Source organism: Colletotrichum chrysophilum (genome assembly GCF_026319265.1).
Source record: "Colletotrichum chrysophilum strain AFK26 chromosome Unknown scaffold_63, whole genome shotgun sequence".
NCBI classification, from domain to species: domain Eukaryota; kingdom Fungi; phylum Ascomycota; class Sordariomycetes; order Glomerellales; family Glomerellaceae; genus Colletotrichum; species Colletotrichum chrysophilum.
The window spans coordinates 15,667-36,843 of record NW_026517350.1 but is presented as its reverse complement, the minus strand read 5'-3'; the positions used below and the strand labels follow the sequence as shown (position 1 = coordinate 36,843).

General features: G+C 56.2%; 8 protein-coding genes across 8 annotated transcripts; 2 read left to right on the top strand and 6 right to left on the bottom strand.

Moving 5' to 3' along the window:
* Positions 1–430: 430 nt before the first annotated feature.
* Positions 431–1,231, bottom strand: COL26b_007642 (uncharacterized protein; the record flags this gene model as incomplete). Its single annotated transcript, XM_053180427.1, has 1 exon — positions 431–1,231. One exon carries the CDS (start codon positions 1,229–1,231, stop codon positions 431–433), a length of 801 nt encoding a protein of 266 aa, XP_053035573.1.
* Positions 1,232–1,995: 764 nt separating this feature from the next.
* Positions 1,996–3,142, bottom strand: COL26b_007641 (uncharacterized protein; the record flags this gene model as incomplete). Its single annotated transcript, XM_053180426.1, has 2 exons — positions 1,996–3,028; positions 3,084–3,142. The coding sequence occupies 2 exons, from the start codon at positions 3,140–3,142 to the stop codon at positions 1,996–1,998; spliced, it is 1,092 nt and encodes a 363-aa protein (XP_053035572.1).
* A 498-nt stretch (positions 3,143–3,640) lies between these two features.
* Positions 3,641–4,585, bottom strand: COL26b_007640 (uncharacterized protein; the record flags this gene model as incomplete). Its single annotated transcript, XM_053180425.1, has 2 exons — positions 3,641–4,047; positions 4,099–4,585. The coding sequence occupies 2 exons, from the start codon at positions 4,583–4,585 to the stop codon at positions 3,641–3,643; spliced, it is 894 nt and encodes a 297-aa protein (XP_053035571.1).
* Positions 4,586–5,842: 1,257 nt separating this feature from the next.
* On the top strand, positions 5,843–6,887 carry COL26b_007639 (uncharacterized protein; the record flags this gene model as incomplete). Its single annotated transcript, XM_053180424.1, has 2 exons — positions 5,843–5,985; positions 6,041–6,887. 2 exons carry the CDS (start codon positions 5,843–5,845, stop codon positions 6,885–6,887), a joined length of 990 nt encoding a protein of 329 aa, XP_053035570.1.
* Positions 6,888–7,394: 507 nt separating this feature from the next.
* COL26b_007638 (uncharacterized protein) lies at positions 7,395–7,834 on the bottom strand (the record flags this gene model as incomplete). The annotated part of the gene is made up of 2 exons (XM_053180423.1): positions 7,395–7,680; positions 7,731–7,834. The coding sequence occupies 2 exons, from the start codon at positions 7,832–7,834 to the stop codon at positions 7,395–7,397; spliced, it is 390 nt and encodes a 129-aa protein (XP_053035569.1).
* Positions 7,835–8,949: 1,115 nt separating this feature from the next.
* COL26b_007637 (uncharacterized protein) lies at positions 8,950–10,032 on the top strand (the record flags this gene model as incomplete). The annotated part of the gene is made up of 2 exons (XM_053180422.1): positions 8,950–9,523; positions 9,677–10,032. 2 exons carry the CDS (start codon positions 8,950–8,952, stop codon positions 10,030–10,032), a joined length of 930 nt encoding a protein of 309 aa, XP_053035568.1.
* Positions 10,033–10,766: 734 nt separating this feature from the next.
* Positions 10,767–12,995, bottom strand: COL26b_007636 (uncharacterized protein; the record flags this gene model as incomplete). The annotated part of the gene is made up of 3 exons (XM_053180421.1): positions 10,767–10,812; positions 10,877–12,635; positions 12,701–12,995. The coding sequence occupies 3 exons, from the start codon at positions 12,993–12,995 to the stop codon at positions 10,767–10,769; spliced, it is 2,100 nt and encodes a 699-aa protein (XP_053035567.1).
* A 1,019-nt stretch (positions 12,996–14,014) lies between these two features.
* COL26b_007635 (uncharacterized protein) lies at positions 14,015–16,257 on the bottom strand (the record flags this gene model as incomplete). The annotated part of the gene is made up of 2 exons (XM_053180420.1): positions 14,015–15,915; positions 15,993–16,257. The coding sequence occupies 2 exons, from the start codon at positions 16,255–16,257 to the stop codon at positions 14,015–14,017; spliced, it is 2,166 nt and encodes a 721-aa protein (XP_053035566.1).
* Positions 16,258–21,177: the final 4,920 nt, after the last annotated feature.

The window sequence follows — 21,177 nt, the reverse complement described above, 5'->3', positions numbered from 1 at the left end:
TGGTGGACGCCTGTTGCATCTCCGCAGAAAAGGTGTCGCCGCGCACATTGGTGAGATGGTAGCTCGCCCAAGATACCCTTCCATTCAAGATTTCAAGAGCTTTCTCACGTTAGCAGTGGTAGATTGCTGGAGATGCATCAGGTCAATAGCTGTACATCAGAGCATGCAATGTCACGATGGGAGCACTAGCGGGGTGTGTGTGTATGTAATGAAGTTGACTTGAGAAGAAAGTTGACCAAGCTACCCTAGAGAACCACGATGACTTCGGCTTCCAACGAAATCCCTTGTCCAAGCAAATTCTCTCTGCACATCTCGGATCTTGATTCTTCCCGGTCCAGGACGCTGTCAATGCCTAATGGCGCTTGGTCCATGGAGCACATTCTCTCTCGACGCATTCTTTCCGTCAGCGTATCAGTCCCGTCTGCGACTTTCAACCCGAGCAGTCAAAGTAGCGACGGTAGTAGTACATTCCCATCGTTCCGTAAGGGTAGTAGAGCTCCCAACCGTCGTCCCAGCTGCCCCACTCGCGGCCGGCGTACTTGAGCGTCGGGTAGCGCATCTGGTTGATGAAGAAGACGGTGACCCAGCGAAGGCCGGAGAAGATGTCGTGCCACACGCCCCAAGTCCAAGGGTGGAGGTCGCCGGTGAGCTCGCAATCGTTGTAGAAGACCCAGGCGCGGTTGGGGACATCTCTGTTGCTCATCTCGTGGCACCAGGCGCCGAACATGCACTGGCTGGGGTCTTTGTTCGGAGTACACCAGTCGGTCGGGTCGGGAGGATCGACCTCGCGGCGGCGAAGTTCGGAGATGTCGGGGCTGCTGGTGGCGTTGTTGAGGTTGGAGGCGGTCAGGAGGGCGTTCCAGTGCTCAGGGTCGATGGGGATCAGCTTGATGCCGCGCTTGATGGCCTCCTCCTCAGTGATGTTGAAAGGGTTCTCATGGTGGAAGGTGGCAGGAGCGAGGTGGGGACCGAGAGTAAGCTGGGAAGGAACCTTGCCCAAGTTGACAGCAGGGGCGGACTTGATGGAAGAGGTGGACTTGTCGGTGTAGTCATAGGCACGCTGGGTGTTGATATGGGCAGGAGCAACGGATTGCTTGAGGTTGTTGTTGTTGCCGTGCTCGAAGTTGCCGTTGTTGGTGATGGCAACAGTGGCATCAATAGCAACGGCACTCACAGCCATGAAAAGCATGAGGGCCACAGCTGAGATGGCAAGGAAGGCTCTGTGCCGCATCTTGAAGGGAAGGATGGTGTGGGAGTCGTGCAGTTGACAGTGGTTGTGATTCTTTGGGGGAGTAGTGTTTGGAGAAAATCTGTGGGAGAGGTGAGGTGGGAAAAGAAAAAAGAAAAAAAGATGTGAGGTAGGTAGGGTGGGCGAAAAAAAGGACGTAAGGAACAAGAGACCAGAGGTGAAGTGGGAGGGCCCTCTAAGCGAGATGTACACCAAGCCCAAGGAAGGAGCCAGCACAGTGAACAAAATTCAATGTTGAAAGTGAGAGTGACGGTTCTCTGGCTGATGTCCAGCAGATCAGAAAGTACAAGAGAAAAAATCCATACAAAGATGAGGTGGCCCTTGCAGTTCTGTAGGACTTCGTGGGTGACCATCCATCTGGCTACGTCGTCTAGGTGCTGTATGTTGACATTCAGGAGGAAGCTTTGACAGTTGCTGTCGTAGTTCGCTGTTTTAATACACTACCTTATGAGTTGAACTGGGAAGGACCTCCTCAGTGTTCCTTCCCAGACACGGTGTACTTGGATTACCTTATTCAGAAGAGCCAAGTAGGAACATAACAACAAATAATGATAAGGCCCTCCACAACTCGGAGTCTAGTAGACATCATAAGAGCACTCATAAATTGTTTGTCACATAACTCTGGAATAACAGCGCCATCTGTGATGTTTTCTCACTGTGGGACAAGGACAACACCGGCAGGTGATACGTGGATAGCAAACACAAGAAGCTGGCATGCGCTCGAATTACAATTTCTGCGAACTCATCTACAACTTGGATGGCGACGCCGCCGTAGAATCGTTAAACTCAACGACCAGCTTACCAAACTGCTTGCCAGCCTCCATGTCCTTGAACAAACTGTCAATACCCTCAAGATTCGTCAGTCCCTTGACCGTGCGGCTGACAATTGGCCGAATCTTCTTTTCTCTGACAAAGGCAACCATATCCCTGAATTCATCTCGCGAGCCCATTGTCGTGCCCTTGAGCTCCACGTTCTTCAACACCGCTTGCATCAACCATTCCATCTGCGGCGACACGGTCATGCCATACTGGCTGATGACACCGCCGGGCTTGAGCAGCCTCACGGCCTTGCCCACAATGTCTCCCCCGGCACCATCGATGACGGCATCGAGGTAAGGGCGTGACTTGGGAAGCTGGCCTTGGAGCTTCTTCTCCCAGCCGTCCTCCTTGTAATTTACACCGCCGGCCGCGCCCATCTTCTTGGCCCTCTCGATCTTCGCCTCGTCACCCGAGGTGACATAGACATTGCAGCCGAGCGCCACGCCAAACTGCAAAACTTGGAGCGCCACGCCGCCGCCAATGCCCGTGACGAGAATGTTTCTGCCCTTCTCAGCGTTGCCACTCTTCGTGACCAACGCACGCCAGCCGGTGAGGCCGACAAGGGGTAATGCGGCTCCCTCGGCTGGCGTCAAGTGCTCCGGTGCCAGCTCGACTTCGGCTTCGGGGAGAGCAAGATACTCCTGTGCGGTGCCGTCAGGGTACAGTTTGGTTGCACCGATCACACTGAACTTGCGAGCGTCCTCGGGGCCATCGGGACTCGAGGCCCAGCCGCGGCTTGGGGTGATGACGACGGGCTTGTTCAGGAGGTCCTTGCTGGCACCCTCGCCAACCTCGACAACAAAGCCGTAGCCGTCTGCAAGTAGTGGGTGGTCGAATGAGATGCCGGGGTAAAGATGGCGCCGGATGAAAAGGTCACGGTGGTTCAGTGCCGCCGCAGTGAGCTTCACCAAGACCTGCTTAGGGCCTGGGGAGGGTTTTGGGGCTTCATTGAGTTGCAGACTGTATTTTTGGGTAAGCCATCATGAGATCGTCCAGCAGATGAAATGTATCTTACGGGTAGTAAACCTTCCCGGGCTTTCCCTCGATCTGTTTGACCGTGATGGAATACGGCATCGTGATAGTCTTTTGAGTATAAGTCTTCTTAGTCTTCTGCTGCGTGTAATTGGTACCGTTCGGTCCACTGGTAGGTGAGAATGACGAGATTGCGTTTTTATGAAGTTGCACGTTCGGTGATGATTATTAATGCCGTGTATCCCAATCCCGGCGGAGACGGTGCAATTGCGTGGGGGAGATGGACGTTCCCCGGCTCAACCTCCACACAGCCGGGGGACCGGCCCCCGCATTGAATGACGCTGACGGCCGTGAGGAACCTCGGCATTTTGGGGGGTTGAGCGCTAAGAGAAGCCCCAGCGCATGGGCCACCTGAATTGATCTTCGCTGAAGCCCATCGTCGGCTTCCATGTCGTCAACCAGCCGGAATTCACAAATGACAATTCGCAAAATGCGACGTCTTCTGCATTGGTATCGTTTACAATTCTCGAAGACGCGCTAACATACACATACGGATGTAAATTCAAGACAAAGTGGCATCACACTGCCCAAGTTTCAAAATCACCAATTCACGCCCTGCATCTTGACAGGCACATGCAGCAACCGGTCGCCGCTCTGGGTTGGTTTGGGCATGTCGCCAGCCCTGATGTTGATCTGTAGAGCCCAGTGCATCAGTCTGGGCTCGCCGAGCCCCGAGTCCCTCCCTTCGCGCCACTTGACGAATTCCTCCTCCTTGACTCCGTTGCCGAGATGCTTGTTGTCGGTCTTTTGCTTACCAACTGCGGTCGCCGCTACGGGGCCCCGGCCCTCTGGTGGGTAATCATGGCCTGTCCATACTTTGGTGTCTTCAGGCAAGTCAAGCAGCTTCCGCACCGAAGCAAAGAGGTCTCTAGCATTGCCGCCGGGGAAATCGCAGCGGGCGGAGCCGACGTCGTGGTTGAAGAGCGAGTCGCCCGCGAAGACGTTGGCTTTGCGGCGTGTTAGTGCTCGTTTCAAAACTTCTGCTTTTGGGAGCTTACCTCCGACCATGTACCCCATGTGGTCGGGAGTATGACCTGGCAAATGGATGGCCTTTGCCTTTAATCCGCCGATACTGAAGACCTCGTCTTGGTCGAATAGCCGGTCAAAGGCATGGGCATACTCCTCCTCAGCGATGCCGTACTTGTTTGCGAATCTCTCTTGCACTTCTCCGATCCGCCAGCCAATGCAGATCTCGGGCGCTGCGCCATCTTGCGCCTCCCGCAGCCGGGACTGCAGGTACTTGGCCGCTGTCAGGTGATCGGCGTGGACATGCGTCTCGAGAATCATGCCGACCTTGTAGCCCTTTTCGCGAATGACTTCAAGCAGGTCGTCGGCGGTCTTTGTGGAGATTGCGCTTTTGGCGGGGTCGAAGTCCAGAACGGAATCGATGATGACAGCTGCCTTGGCGGAGGGATCAGCGACGATGTACTGCCATGTACCCGTCACCGGCTCAAAGATTTCATGGATAACTGGTTCTGGAGCCATTTTCGGGTAACTCTGCGGATGGATATGTCTTGTTAGGACCTGGATGCGGTTCATTCGGTATTGCGCAGGAGTGCGTCGCAAAGTCTTAATCGAGGCGGCCTCTCAACCGAGTCTTATATCGACAGGTCGAAACATATCCCATAAGCCTCGCCGTCTATCAACGCCATCTTCCTCCGACCGTTGACGCCGTGGTCACCGAGCAAGCCCCCGCAAAAGCGCGTGCTTGGAGGCAGCATCCCGGTGAACGGGACCCACTCTCCGGCGACGCCCGTGCCCCCGGAGTGTTTCCCGACGTCGGCGACCTGGAGTGGAAACGGTCACCGGTGCCCCAGGTCTCGGGGACTTTCAACTCTGAGGAAGCATACTTATCAAGGTACACCCCAGTGCGGGAGCGCTGCCCATTGATGCAACCTTATTGATCCCCTTGAGACTTTGGTCCACCAATCAAGTTTCGCTATCCGGCTTCTGGTTGGTGAATGCCGACCTCCCACACTGATGCATCGTTATCTTCTTGGCTGTTTAATTGTTCCACATCGCGATGCCCATCTCCCGTTGTAGTTGTCGCATGGCTTTCCTGCGAGAACAGGCCTTCCCGAGTTTCTGAAGCAGCGCTCCATCGTCCAGAGCATTGTTTTTTTGGAATCATCTAGCGCCATGTCGTTAGCGGGGGAGAAGAAGGCGCAATGGACGCCGAGTCAAGACTAACTCAACGCCACCCATCTCTCGAATCTAGGACTACGTCCACAATGAGCCGAACCAACGGCCGACGTGTAGGAACCCGGTCTACCACGACGCAGATGCGGACGGCAGCACTGCCGACGGAGTCGCCCCATTGGCAGGGACCCCTCTGCTGGGGCGGGAGCTCACCTAGGTCAGAGGGGAAGCGCGGCGTTTGCGACGACGGGGTTTAATAAATGGAGCCCCGCTACCGAAACCACCATAATTTTAGGCCATTAATAACCCATTACTTTCTTCCAAGTCCCCGACGCTCATGGCCTCTCGGGCTTGATTCTGTAATCAACGGAGACACCCTCCGTCCGGCGACCTTTTCCCCTGACTGCAGTCTCGTTCTCGTTTTACACGTTTTACAAACCGTATAAGTTCATCCGACAAGCCTAACGAGATTTGGCGTTTGGAGATAGACTCTCTCCACGCATCATCAGGTTTTTCACTCGTTTCGGCAACCACTCATATAAAGTCCCGCGCTGCTTCGCACCAACCCGGTTCATCTCAGTAAACCCGCGACCAACCATAACCATGGCGACCGTCTTGTCAGGCGCCGCCTTCGGTGCCGCTCTGGTGGGAGCGGGCGTATATCAGCCCTCCGTCATTATTGCTCAGCTCAAGCTGGAGAACTGGCACATGATCCAAGCGTTCCTCGCCGCGGCCGCCAGTAGCACGTATGCCGCGCTTCCTTCCCTCGTGCATGAACACGTCGCTGACGCCGTTGACCAGACTTATTGTTGTCACTCTGGACAAGCTCGGCTACGTCCACCCTAAACCCCGCAGCCCCTCTCGTCTGGGCCTCTTCTCCGAGTACGACGGCAACATCCTCGGTGGCTCAATCCTCGGCGCCGGCATGGCCCTCTCTGGCTCCTGCCCGGGCACCGTCCTGGCCCAGATCGCGGTGGGCACACAGTCTGGCATCTACGTGCTCGCTGGCGCCGTCTCGGCGGGCATCGCATGGACCGGCTTTCTCCAAAAGGCCATTACGTCCAACGCCTTCAAAGCCGCCCCTGAGAACCCGAAGCTCACCGTCTATGAGCGCGCTGGTATTAGCAGGGCAGCCTCCTTCATCGGCATCGAGGCCGTGTTCGCCGGCGTCATCTATGCTACGATGAAGTACACCCCAGCTAGCCCCTATGCCGTCGTTGCGCCCACCATTGGCGGCCTCTTCATCGGTCTCGCCCAACTCTTCTCCCTGTTGACACGCAAGTCCATGCTGGGCGTGTCAACATCCTACGACGAGATTGGCAGATACTTCTGGTGGGTTGTCCAGGGCGGCGGTGAGAAGGGCAAGCCGGCTTCGTACAGCAATATCCTCTTCTCAGCCGGTCTGGCCGCGGGTGCCTGGGCCCTCGCAAACGCGTACCCGGCGTTTGCGCTCGGCGCCGCGGATACGGCCGTGTCGCCGGAGCTCGCTGCAGCAGGCGGATTCCTGATTGGCCTCGGATCCAGAATAGCGGGAGGCTGCACATCCGGACACGGTCTCAGTGGCGTGTCTATTTTTTCTACAGCCAGTTTTGTCACCATCATGTCCATGTTTGGCGCGGGAGCCCTGGTTGCCTCATATTTCCACTAGATACATCTGTAGTTATCGTTCTTTTTGCATAGCGGCACCCATAGCGAAATCTCCTGAAACATTTACCCGTGTCTCAGCCACTTCTGTGTGGCCCAGGTCGTACAAATCCGGGGTTCTGCAGTGGTATGCGGGAAACCCAAGGTGGACGTCATGTTGGGAGGTCGGCGACCATAGAAACTAGTCGTGGCCCTAGCCAACCGTAGTCACCGGAAGAGTCGGGACTTTGTATGGTCGCCGACCAGCTGTCCAGTTCCCGTCTCAACTTCATCTGAAGAGTCCAAGACAAGAACCGGCATTCTAAGTGAGGCTATAATGTCCTCCCCATGGCTGACTGCTGCACGTTTGACACATGGACGGTGGTGTGGCCGATGCTAAAGCTGTCTGTCTTCGTTCTATAGTACAAAGTCCCTAGCGTTTGGGTTCGACTACACGCGCATTCTTACCAGCAGAAGAGCTGAGCCGTATGTACATGGCAGGCTTCTTTCAGGCTGTTCACACTGGCTCAGTTCAAGCTGCCGACTCCTTCTTGGCCGTGACTTCAATCTCAATCCTCATGGCTTCCTCCATCAGACCGGCTTGAATCATGGTGGCAGCCGGGCGCACATCGGCGAACCACTTCTGCAGAACAGGCCAAGTCATCTGAAAGTCGTTGCGGTCGGGCAAGATGTAATGTACGCGGACAACGTCCTTCATCTCCGCGCCGGCCGCAGCGAGAGCGGCAGCGATGTTCTCCATTGTTTGCTCGGTTTGCTCGACGATGTTGGGCGAGATGACTCCAGTCTCATAGTTGTACCTGTCTCATTGTCAAGTTCCCTGTCGCAAATTCTCAAACGGGCAACGTACCCCGTCGTCCCGGACACAAAGATGAGGTCGCCCGACACTACGGCGCGGGAGTAGCCGATTTGTGCCTCAAAGGCCGAGCCCGAACTGATGTTTCGTCTGGTCATTGTGGGATAGGATGAGGACGGGTGAGAGAAGGGTATTGGGCAATGAGCGTGGGATGAAGAGGTTGGCCGAAGTCTAGGTTCTTGAATACTTTGACACTACGCCGTAGAGGGAATGGTGGAAGAGAGGGGACGAGGTCAAGCGGGCTTCCGCTGCTGTTGAGTCACTTGATTTACAGGGGGATGCAGAGAATTAGACAGGGTAGCTAGGTGAAGCCAATCAGGACCCCATTTCACGACCCTGACATGCCAGATTGGAACAAAGGCTTCAGCTGCCGAAAAGCAGCAGACACCAACGCAGGACCGGAATTTTCTTTTCCTCGGTGAGTCAATCGTTTCAAACGGAGGCGTCGTGGAAAGATAGCAAAGAAGTACATGGCCCAGTATGGTCAGCTACGACCTGCGCGAAAGTCAAAAGCGAAGATGGGAGTGTCAAACGGACCCCCGCACCTGTCTTTCCACGGTCTCTGGGAAACATCAGCGCCACGTGGGACCCCTGCCAACGAGGGACTCCTTACACCGATGGCTCCGGCGCTCACCGAGAACCAATTGACGACAGTTCTAGGTACTGCGGTAAATCCCATTCGCTATAGCCTTTAGTGGCCACCGAATTCAGATGAGATGGAAGAATACTTTGAGTTCGTCGATGAAAATGGCACAAATCAAGATATGAGGCGCGGGGTTGATACGTGCGTTCTGAATGGGAATAACTTCACCTTGGCGCTTGCTACGACGTTCTGTTGAAATCAATTGCTTGGAACATCTTTGGGATCGTTGCTCCGTTGAAAGATTGCAAAAAGTGAAACTGGTCAAACATGTCTGCCTTTTTGGCAAGACCACCGGCTGGGTTCGCCGCACCTTCCAGAATGAAAGGGCGGCCACCAAGGAAGCCTGCTCCTGCCGGGCTGCTCAAATATTTCACCCCCATCTCACCTTCCCAATCTATGCTTTTCCACTTTCACATCAACACATTACGGAAAACCTTGAACAGTCGTGTACATAAGTCACCCCTGGCTTTCGCGACAATCCGAGCCATTGACCCTACCTCTTCCGTCCCCGACACTTGCACAATCCTGCCTGCAGCGGGATCTCAGAAGCCACCTTCACTTCACCCCACTATGTCGTCTTCTCACATGGACATGGACGATCCGGAGACCCTCCTCGAGGGCTCCCAAAAGACCCCAAAGAAGACACCCAAGAAGCCCCTCCAATATCCCGCCGACATCCCTCGCCTCACTCGGTTCGGTCGCGGCACGTACGGCGTCAAGACTGGCCCCCTTCCAGATGGAACTGACTGGTCTAAGCTCTCCGTCGACATCATCAAGGAGCAGCTCATGATGCGCAACGTCCCCACCGACGGCCGGAAGCAGGTCCTCGTCAACCGCCTGCAGAACTGGCAGACCTACTACGACGGCCAGACAGTCGACGTCCGCCCCGTCGCCGAGGGCTTTGATCCCGCCGACGAGGGCGCCAGCTCCACCCCCAAGAGCACGAAGAAGCAACGCAACGGCGTCCCTGTCAACGACCATAGACACATCATGTCCACCAAGAAGGCCATGACCCAGCGCATGTACATCATCAAGCAGTACACCAACGACGAGTGGGGCAACCCGAATCGGCTCTCGCTCGCTGTCCGTGGAGCCGGCGACGACATGTACACCGTCACTATTGCGCATGAGACGTCGTGCACTTGTTCCGCTGCCGTAAGTGGTTTACATCAATCAAAGTATAGAAGTGTAACTGCTAACATCTCGCAAGAAATTCAACCCGCGAAGCAACTGCAAGCATGTCATCTGGGAGTCCCACGCATCTCAGCATCACCAGCATCTGCTCACCATGCTCTAGATGTCCTTACGCACGTCTTGCGCGCTCCTGCCGAGATCCTCCCTCAGAGAAGGATCTCCGACGACGAGCTCGCCACGATCTTTGCTCGTGCCCCAAAGATCCGCCCTACCCAGGCCGAGATCGACAACGACCCCGCCTTCAAGGATGGCGTTCCCAAGTCCAAGGAGGGCAAAGACTGCATCGTCTGCTACCAGGCGTTCGGCGACTTGGAGACGGTATGCTGCGGTACTTGCGGCCACTACGCCCACACCGGATGCTTCGCCACATTCGCACGCGAGAGCAGCGGCTGGGGTACCAAGTGCCCTACCTGCCAGGCCAAGTGGAACCCCGCTGGCAAGTCGGAGCAGGATGTTTGAGATATGCGCAGGTGCTTTGATGTTTTGAGATGATGAGTGGATGACGGGAGCAGATGAGAAAACTGGTATGGGGAGCTAATTGTTGCTGGGAGAGCGATTGTGGAGGAGTTGTGAGATGACGAGATATCAGCGGGAGCTCTCGTGAATGATGAACAAGTAAACTGGCAGCGCAAACTAGCGGTAAAATGATGATAGGTACTGGCAAATAAAAACACCCTCTGTGGGTTTGGTCACAACTCGAATGTGGTTCTGAGTGATCTATGCATTGGGAGTATCGTGGAAACACTGGCTCGCCCCCTCCCCTTCTACAACTTCGAGTCCATCGCGCAACCCTTCCAGGCCCCTCCTTGAGGGGCCGACGGAGAGGAAGCTGCCTGCTGAATACAATCAAGGAGAGAAGCAATATGTAAATCCCCGCGAATGGCCAAGTCTACCACGGTAGCTTCATTAACAAGGAAAAGGAAAAAAAAAGTAACAATCCCCCACGCCTTCACACCACCGGGTTTTTGATGTGTCCGTAAAACTCCAGAACGCGGTAAAGCCGACATCTCATACCCATCCCTTTGGAAACGGGTACAAGACAAGCAGTATAAGGCAAGCAAAAAATGCCCGTGTCGATGCCAAAACTTTCGTCTCTCTTCTTCTCTCACCATTTACCATCCCAAGTATCCCCCACGCCTGCGCTGGCCCGGCTTTCCATGACCGAGAAAACAATGACGAAGCATGCTGCCCTCTTACTTGAGCATCGAGTGGGTGCGGATGCCCTTGGGGCCCATCTCACTGTGAAAAAAAAAAAGGTATCAGTATATGAATGCGCGGTCAGAGTAAGAGAAGAGAAACTTACTTGTACTCGATTCTGCTCAAGCTCGCCAGACGCTGGGCCTCGAGGCCGGCCATATCCAGGTTGTGCTGGCAGAAGGCGATACGAGCCGCGACCTGCGCGCCGAGGAACATGGCCTCCTCGAAGCCGTTCTTGTTCCACTCGCCCAGATACGTGGGAAGCGCTGCCAGCTTGATGCTCGTGGGCGTCTGGCTGTGGAAGTGGTGGGCGCCGCCGGGAGTTCCGTTAGCCTCGCCGGGGCCGGGGGTGCCCTGGTGCTGCGCCGACGCCGTGGTTGCGGCCTGGAGCAGGGGGTTGACGCCGGAGCTGTTGGGCGGCAGCTGGTGAGAGGCGCCGGTGAAGGAGCCGGTGGGGGTCTGGGCGCCGGTGCCGGTGGGCGTCGCGATGTTGGAGGGGAGCTCCGAGGTGAACATGGTCGCCGTGCTGGGCGAGATGAGGTGGCGGGCCGTCAGAGTCTGCATGATGTTGTCCTTGAGGCCGCGGAGGCGGGCGCCGTTGCCGACGAAGATGATGTTGTCCCAGCACAGGGGACGGATGTACATGTCGTCGATGCTCTGGACGGTGCGGTAGATGGTCGTGACGATCCGGTCAATCTCGCCACGGTCTGCAAAGGTGAACCGCTCCAGACCGACCTCGATGTCGCGGCGCACGCGCTTGGCCTGTCTCTCGGGAGGGGCGGGCACGCCGTTGGTGGCCGCAGGGGTCTCGGTAGGGACGACGGCGGCGGGCTGGGCAGTCGTTCCGTTCGTCTCGGCGGCTGCAGCAGGGTCGGCAGGGGTGGCCTCTGCCGGCTTCGACTCGCCGTCAGGAGCCGGCGCGTCGGCGGGCTTGGCGGCGCTGTCCGTCATCTCCACGTCCTTGGACTCAGTGGGGTTGCCGGCCTCCTCCTTCTTTGGCTCCTCCTTGGCCTCCGGCCTGGGCTCCTCCTTCTTGGGAGGCTGGACCTCTTCTTGAATGACCTCCTCAAAGTGGAACATGTTGTGCGTGCGCTTCGAGTTGGGCAAGCGGACAGGCTTGGCAGCCTCTGCCTCCTGAGCAGCTTTGCCCTTTCTGCCACCCTTGCCCTTCTCTTGCTTCTCCTTCTCCTTCTTGGCCAAAAAGTCGCGCGCGTTGCCCGCCGTAACGATGCTGGCTACGTCAAGAACACCCTCGTCGCCCTTGGGTTCCTCGGGCTCTTCGTCACCGGCAGCCACGGGACGCGCTGGCTCGCTGGTCTGAGGTGCCTCGGCAGCCGGCGCGGCAGACGGCCCGCTCCCAGCAGCCCCTGCCGTCGAAGTAGTTGGCAGCTCCATCAGCTTCGCTTTATTGGGCGCATATGGGAGAACCTCGCAGACATGGCTCTTCTTCAGCTGCTCAGCCATGTCGTAGGTGAAGTCCTTGCTCTTGAGCTTCTCGACCAACTTGCGCGTAAAGATCTCACCGCCGGAGATGAAGCGCTCAGGGTTCGGGGCGCCCAGCTCGCCGTAGCTGACCACGCGACCGTCGTGTATGCAACTTACGTCGACCTTCTCGTAGCCAATGTCCACCACAGTCACGTTCGGCCACTTGACGCCGTACTGGGAGGCAATGCCGCTGTGCATCATGCACAAGGCCGGGGTTCGCGTCTTCTCGAATATGTAGCGCGCAATCGTCTCGTTGTCGGGGCGGGTCCATTGGGGCGAGGCGATGAGCATGATGGGAGTGTTGTGGTAAGTGGTCGTGAGCATGCTGTGAACATGGTCGAGGAAGGCCAGGAAGGCCTCCATGTTGGCAATGCGACCGCCTGAGAAACCACTCAATTAGCATTGCAAACCTTCTGGCGTTGCAATCGTGCCCACCACGACGTACCTTGAAGAGGGTAGATGGCGCCCTCGCTCGAGTCTGTGTCTTCAACCCACTCGTACTCGTCCTCATCGGTACGCGGCCCGTCGATGGCGAGAGCGCCATTGGCGCCAGCCTTCTTGCGCTTGAAGGTGTGGAAAGGGCGCCATTCGCCCGTCTCCTCGTCCTTGAACATGCGCGTGGGCATGCGATGGACAGGCGGGGTCAGCTCGCCGCATCCCAGCTGGGCCATGGTCGTCTGGCTGCCGGGGCAGATGATGAGGACCTGGTCCTCGCGGAACTTGCCCGTCTGGGTCGACATCTTGCCGGCGCGAGGGGTTGTCGCGGCACGGGATTGAGCTGGAGTGTCGTAGGGCGTGGCAGAGCCTGGATTGTCGTCGTAGGTGGCTCGAGTTCGAGGCTTCGTGGGCGTAACCTGCGCGAGTGTCTGGGGCCGCGATCGAAACGCGTATCTGGCAGAGTCCTCTTGGGAGCTAATGCTGGTGCTGGTGCAGCTGCTGGCGCCAGCTGTAAAGCCACTGGTGGTGTTGGAGCCAGAAAGTGCTGGGGTGGTCCGTGCAAACAGTATGTTTGCTACAATGTTTTTCCGGTCCGTGCAGCTCTTGCACACACAGCAAGGCATAGACACCAGAGTAGCAATCATGATGTTGATGATAGCAGTTTGGTGATTCACAAAATCCGAGGCTGTCATGGTTCAAAGGAAGCAGCTCAGAGTCTTCTTTCGGTCACAAAGTCATAAAGATCTGGGGCTTTAAGATCGAGCAGCAGCTCCGCTCAAGCAAGCTGCAGCTTATCATGTTATCGTGCGGCTTGAAAATGGGACGGGGAGTGTTCTGAATGATTGAACATTATCTTTATGCAATACGTAGTAAGGCTAGGCTACCATTGCCGGGTGATCTTGTTGGGTTGCCCCTCACAGTCAACCCGCGGTGGCCCAAGTAATGTCCCTCTGCAGCATCTGGGGCTGCTTGGCCAACGTCCGGTTCTAAGGTATACAGTTCCTCCCCCAATCCAGTTAACCGTTCCGTTTCCCCCATGGTACAAACTGTGTACCCAATCATCATTTGTGGTGTTGTTGTACCCTCCCGGTGCCTGGCCTTTTTGAGCCTTGAATCCGTAAACGCCTGTAAAAACCGTCGTAAAGTTGTTCGTCAATCGCAAGTAACTGCTGAGTATTCTGCTCCCAGAATTTGCAGCTGTAAATCTCCCCCAACGCCTGGCAGTGAAAATTTCAAGCAGGAAAATGAGACAGCGTGCGTGTCCAAGTTCCTGGGTGGCACACCTAGTCCCACGCAAAAAGCAAAAAGAAAGTGAATGGTATCATGCAACATCAACCGCCTTCGGGGCAACATGCCTCGACTCGATGCTGGAAACTTCTTTCAAAGGGCTGCCCAAAGGGGTCATAAAATCGGTTTCCTCATCTGGGAAAGCCCCAGGGGCCAGAGGTGTGGCCTTGTCCAGTTCCTGGACGGTGGGGGTCTGGAGTGCCGACTCATCCACTTGCAGCTTCTCCGTCATGATGGAATCGGTCTTGCTCGCCTTCTCCGCATCCGACCCATCCTCAGCAGGCACCTCCTTGATGAACGGGATCTTGCTCGACGACTCGCTTCTGATAGAGCTGGAATCAATGGACTGGCGAGGAGAGGCGGTGAAAGAAGACTGAAGTGGGCTGTGAAGATGGCTCACATCTCCCATCTCACTCTTGCTCGCGCGGGAGCCTCTCGCAGGGCTTCTCGCAGGCAAGGGGGGCGGAATCCTCTTAGGAATCGTGACCAGGGAGCCCTTGGCGTGAATCGGGGCAGCCATGCGAGCCGGCTGGACCTCGGCCACTTCGAAGATGACCGCCTCTTCCTCGTCGTCCTCATCGTCCTCGTCGTCGGCGTCATCATCCTCGTTCTCGTCTTGCGCCTCCTCCTCGATCTCATCATCATGCTTGGTGATGATGCTGGCGTCGTCCTTGGTGTATACACTAGATGCCTTGGTCGCCGCATCATCCATGGTGCTCACGTCGGTACGCAAGTGATCGTCGCTGTCCGTCATGATGGTGCCCTCGATCGAGTGGCTACCGCTGATCTGCCGCAAGGGTGTGAAATCAATCTTGGTGTAATCAATCTCCTCGGGCTCCTTCAGTGCAGGCAGGCTGTGGATGGAAGCACCGTCTTCGCTTTGGCTCTGGCTCTGGCTTGGCGAGGTGTCGGGGGTAGTGATGGCCGTGCTGGTGTGAGTGAAGGCCTCCGACAGCTTGGTACGGTTCGTTTTGGTGGACATGAGACTGGCCCGATTGCTTCTTGTCGTTGTCGTTTCGACACTTTGTCTGCTGAACTTTGAGAAGGCAGGGCTGGTCGGGGTAGGGTTGAACTCGAACTGACGACTTGTCGGGCGTTGGTGTGTTCCGGCCTCGCGAATCTCCAGTCCGGCCATCTCGAGTGCCAGCACACCAAAGGGGTCCGGGTCCTCAGCGTTGGGTATTCCGAAAGCAATCTTGGTCTTTGGCGAGGCGGGCGAGGCTCTGGGCGTCTCAAGAATGGCGTCTCCTGGTGCGGGCAGAGCCGAGAGTTTGCTGAGGATGACCTGGTCCGCGTCGATTCTTCCTTCGGCTTCCTTGATGACCTCGAACATGGGACGAGTCTCTTCTACGTGCCTAGACACATTGCCGGCGCAAATGTCCATGCTCGACACGTTGCACCCGTAGAACCTCTCGTTCTCATTTCCACGCTCCTTCAGGATGCAGCCCGTCAAGTTGACGTTTTGCGACTGTCCTCTTGCCTTCATGTACGTCAAGACGGTGTTGTCCAGCTCCCTCCATTTCGGGTCGACCTCTGTAGATTCCAGTGCGACTAACGGGCCAGTTGTGAGACCAATGTCTTCGCCCAACGTAATAGTAGGTTGAGTAATGAGCTGCTCGAGGGCAGCGATGTTGTTAATGACAAGAACGCAGTCGTAAATATCGACGCCCATTACGAAACTCAGGGACGGGGTGTGCAGCACGATTCCGGAGGGTGGTGACCAGGTACCGTCAGCTTTGCGGGCGATCAGGATGCCTGAGCCGCCAGACCCCGTCATCCACAGGCCCGATCGCATGCAAGTGAAGATTGCGATGCCTGCAGCATTCTGGATAATCCTCGGAGGGATTTTCTTGAAAATTCGAATTGGTGTTTGGGGCTCAGTGAGGGCCGATGAGCGGTCGGGCTGATCGTGCAGGGGCGCGAGGAAGCCGTCGGCTGCAAGCGAAATGGTGTTAGTGAACGGGTGCACCATGTAACAAGCGAGGCGGGATCAGTAAAATGAAGCCACTTACAGCAAAATGATTTCAAAATGCGGGCGGCACGATCGCACTCCGCATCGAGGGTTGCTGGCCAGAAAGCCTCACGACCAATACGTGAGGCAGCCGTGGCAAGAGCAGTGGTGGTGAGAGGGGCGGGCTTGGTGGACCAGCGGAAAACCTTCTCGAGGGGAGATTTGCTGTTTGCCGTGATGATGCTGCTTCGGGCGTTGCTCGTGGTGCTGGCGTTGCTCCTCCTCCTGGCCTCCCAAGACGGGAGGAAGCTCGAGACCCGTTGCATGGTCCGATGTGCGGTTCGTGGTTTGGTTGAATCGGATATTATGGGCGAGGGCGTTGGTGATATCTTTTGAGCCCCGTTCGCAGATGGAGACGGGGTAGCGACGACAGCGACATTCGTCGATCGCTTCTGTGGTGTTGCTTTCTCACCACCAACACCTATTAGCAGAAAAGACCTGCTTTCTCTCTGGATCCCGCCGGTATGGGAAGGTGTTGAAGAAGAGAAGCAGGAAAGAGCTGGATCAAGAATTTGGGGGACGAATTGGGCTTTGTTAGACAGGATCATTCAGGTCCACCGGGTCAACTCAGCCTCCTCCACTCTGAGGTGCTGGGAATTGAGTACTTTGAAGTGAGGTGCGCTAGCGAGCAAGGTGCAGCGCTGCAGCAAGTACAAGACGGTGGCAGGGCTCACGGATCACCACGCAAAAAGCAGCGTAGCGTCAGGTTGTGCAGGCAGCGGGAAGGGTGTATGGGCCAAGCGGGGAGTCAGTGGGTGTGGGTGTGGGCTTGGGTTCTTGCCTGGGTCGGTCGTCGGGTCTTGGGTCGTTCTCCTGGGGGGCGTGTGGGCGAACAAGGGAGGGAAGAGAAGGAAAGGTCCTGGGTCTTGGGGGTGGTGGTTGCGCGCAGGTGACGTGGGCGACGAGGATGTGAGGAGAGGGCCGATCCCTGTCCCCTGGCTCGTTGACGGCGCCGGACCAGAATTCAGATGGACCAGGCCCAGGTGGGATAGGCCGGGTGCCGGTTAAGTACTGCGTAGCTACCTACTTGGTGCCAGCAGCAGGCCAGAGAGAGGGCCGACGAAGAGCCAGTTGGGGAGAAGTGAGCAACGGCGTGAGAGCGAGGGAATTCGGTCGGCAGTGGTGGTGTTTTCTTTCTTCCTTCCTCTCGTGGTGTTGGCAAATATTTGTTGCTGGCAAGACTGGGGCTAGGCGTGTCTAAGTTCCAAAGTCGGGAGCCACGGGATTGACTGAGTGAGGCGTGTTGAGGGTGAAAGCAAGGTGAACGGCAATCCTATGCCAATCCCATACTAGAGGTAGGTACGGAGTAAGCTAGGTAGGTGCGTTAGGTAGCAGGCAGGGCAGGGCAGGCAGATAATCAGGCAGGCGCAGGGCAAGGCTCTTGCCGACGCTTGCACTTGAACAGCCGGTAAGGTGCCCGGTAAGGTACCTAGGGTAACAATAAGGTGAGTCCGGCCGGTTCAGCAGTTTTTTTGAAAGATGCCTTTGTACCTGAGCAAGAGGAGAAGAAGAAGAAGAAGAAAAGAAAATGTGAGACTAGGGTCAGGAACACCGGGGGGCAAAACGACGTGATCTTCAAGTATTTGTGTAGTGTATGTACCAGTCTTTTTCAGAGACACTTCAACAATCCAGTCCCAGTCCACCTTTGCTGGCGCTATCCACGTTTTTGCGAGCCGGAGGCGGCGGCTTCAAATCAGGCAAGGCCGAGTGCGAAATCGAGAAGCCTGGCCCGATTGAGGCTGGCCCATGGCCTCTTCTGGCGTCCCGAGGTACGTAAATCTGGGGCGGTGCCAAACTCTCCCAGCTGAGTTGCGGATACCATCACCAGCCTATCCAGGTCTCTCTCTACACGTGTAAATCGAATGAGAATCCAGAGAGCCACCAACACACGTACCGGTTTGCGACTCGCAGGCCATCACCAACTTCCTCCACAGTCCACACGTTGGCGCCTCTCATGCAGCTTGACCTCACGGCGAAACCCCACTGCAACAGGACCGACGGAAGCGCATGCATTGGTGGTGTCAAGACAAGGTATCAACATACGCAGTAGCTTGAAAGCTTGAGGGACGCCTACAGTGGTACCTGTGCGAGAACAAGTCCAGTCCCGTCCCGTCGCATTCGGGGGGCGTAACTGTCACTAGATTGACTAACAAGATGATGCTGCTGCTTGCTGCTGCTGCTGCTGCTGCTGCTTGCTGCTGCTGCTGCTGCTGCTGCAGTGGTGGGTCGACGATCCCGCTGTGGCATCCATTCTCCGGCAGGAAGAAGAATGTTTGCTAACCCAACACTGATGAGACCAGCAATGAGACTGCGTATCCGAGCTGTGCGTCTGTACCTCCCCTCCCACATTCTCTTCAAGTACATGCACCCCAAGCAGTCATGACTGATCAGTGTGATGATGATGATGATGATGATGATGAATATACGTACATGCAGCGACACGAATCCAATCCAATCCTAGAAAACTTCTCGGCAAGGACCGGCACCTTGGACAGCCTGGTAACACTTAGCACCTAAAGCATTGCTTACTTACGATGGTCCATCACCCTTCTTACTCAGACCTGCAGACAGTTGCAGATCGGACGCTCAAAAGAGGCATCGCATCGCACCGCACTGCACTCGCACCACGCCTTTTCCCGCCAGGCAAACCGCTAGCCAGACGCAAGGGAGACAGAGGGGGAAAAGAATGGCAAACGTCGAAAAAGGAAGCATAGGTGCAAGGAAAAACAAACAGGAAACCCCCAACGGAGCTAAAGCCAATCTCCTTCACTGCCTCCCATCGGAGCATGCAATGCCTGCAGATGCACGCACTTTGCAATTGTCTTCAGTCTAGAGCGCCATGGTCCATTCTGTCGCGCCCATTGGCAAAGTCGTCGTGAGCCAACAGTAAGCAAGGGAGGGAGAGTTTGCATCCTCCTCGTCAAGCCACATCAGCGAGCTTTACATGATTAATCATGAGATGAAACCTTGTTATTTCGTTGCGAGCCAGCTGCCGGCGACCCTTATCCTCAGAACAGACAGCCCACCCAATCGTCTCTCCTCTGCCATGCACCGTCCAAGACAGGCGCAACAGTCTCTCGAGGGGAAAGGGTCAAGTAGGGTCTGGGCGCGCGGACGGGACACGGACGGCCTCGACGATCCTACTCTACGCTCGTCTTGAATCGTCCTGACATGCAGCCTGATCCATGCTTCGGGCGAACATGTCGAGCTGTGCGCAATATGCGAAGCAGTCCGGAGACGGGCGCCTTCGCCCTTGCTTGGAAGTAGCCCGATATTAACACACTGCCCAAATCAATATTTGACAACTTTAATGTGTCCCTGAACAGACAGAGAGAGAGAGAGAGAGAGAGTCAAAGAGGTCAACGAGGGTCCAAGCCGGAACAGAACCCGAAGAGACGGCCGAGACAGGAGTTGCTCTCAGACGGAAACCCGATTGCCGTGCGCAAGGCTCTCGATAACGACCAAAGAAGAAAGAAACGAAACGAAGACACGCAGAGAAAAGAAAAGGATTTAATCAAGCTCCATCTTGGTGCATGCCAAATGTGAGGTGCTACTGCCATCTGCAGTAACGAAAAGTGGACCCCTCCCATCGTGTGGCTGAGATATGTCTCTGGCCTGCTCCAATGAAGTCGGGGATTTGTCTCGTCTCTTGCGTCTCTTGTCATTCTCTCACCATCAGCACCATCTAAGTCTTCCTTCCTGCTGTTACCACCACACGTACTCTTGGTACTCTGCTGTGACTCCGACCCCGACACCACCACCATCGCCAACCGGCTAGCTCGCTTGGCCGACTTCGCACCACCATTGCAGAGCAGCTGCTACGCAACGCAACGCAACGCAGTCATCTCTCCTCGCGGGGCCTGGCTCGCTGCACCTCAGCTGCATTTCGCTGCAGTGACTGCTGTACCCAAGTCCAACAATTGTCCGAAGGAATGGATCGGTTTGTCGTCCGGCCCATCCACCTCTTCACATCGGCTCCCCACTCGTCATACACTTCAGACTATCGGTACTTTTGGTCTACCTCGTCCACCCACCTGGCATCCCACCACACTTACTACACTACACCTAACCGACCAACCGCCCCCCTAACGATGTCGAGTCTGACGGCTCTCTGGTGACGGGTTCTTTCAGGTTCCTTTGTAAGGGTGTGATGCTCTATTCAGTGTTCCTGACTAAGGAACGCAGCAGCACGGCGGTTGCGCCAATATCGACGCACCCAAATCGCCATTTTCTCGTATGTGCGTGGTATCCGCCAGCCTGCTTCAGTCTGAGCCGTCTGTTGGCCCCGTATCGTCGTATCGTCGTCGTCCCCTCTCTGGCCGATTTGGGTCGGTTCGTCTCGTTTTGGCTGGTCTGCTCATCCGACCCCGCTGTCATCCGTCATTCTCAAGTCTCGCCTCGCGACCGGGAAGGGGAACGGGTAAGCTTGCCTCCAGCCTGCGCGTGGTTGACTCGTCGATGTCCTTACGGATACAACACCACCATCGACCGCCGGGTTAGCTCGTGCAAATCAGAGGCCGACGAACCTCGACAGCGAACCGAGGAACCCGCCACATCCACTGGGCTTGAGCCACCACCAGGGGAGAAAGGCAAAAAGCAAACACACTGCGACAATGAAGCACCTCAACCAACTCGGGAATTGTTTCATTTCACTCGGCGTGGTCGCCCGCTGCCGCTCCCCCGACCCTGCCGTGTCAAAGGAATTTGAGAATCTCTGCCCCGAGCATCTGCAAGCGCGCCTCTTCACAGATTGAGACGATTCAGAGTTACTCATCGGCAATCCGTGCGCCCGAAGATTATCGCTCCAGTGCGAACTGACAGTGGCATCTGACGCTATCACACCAATGTCTCAAGCCCGCGTCCTTGGACCCGAGAGGTGCAGAGGTGCGGCCTGCATCTCCTCACTACCTTTGGGGGCGGAATGTGCATGCATCCATGAGACGTTTTCTTGCTGCAATTCGGCGTCGGTCTGTGACCACTGCTGTTCGACTTTCTGCCAGAACCTTCAACGACGGGTTGCAAGTCTCTGTCTTGACTGCTTCTCAGAGCATTATTACTGGCTAGCTGCCTCACATGCCCCTCCTTGTCTCAAAATTGTTCCACGAGAACTGCAGCCAACCAACTTTGATCTCGTGAGTTGTCGACCGAGGAGAAAACGTCGTCACCCGTGCCGTTCATGCGATCAG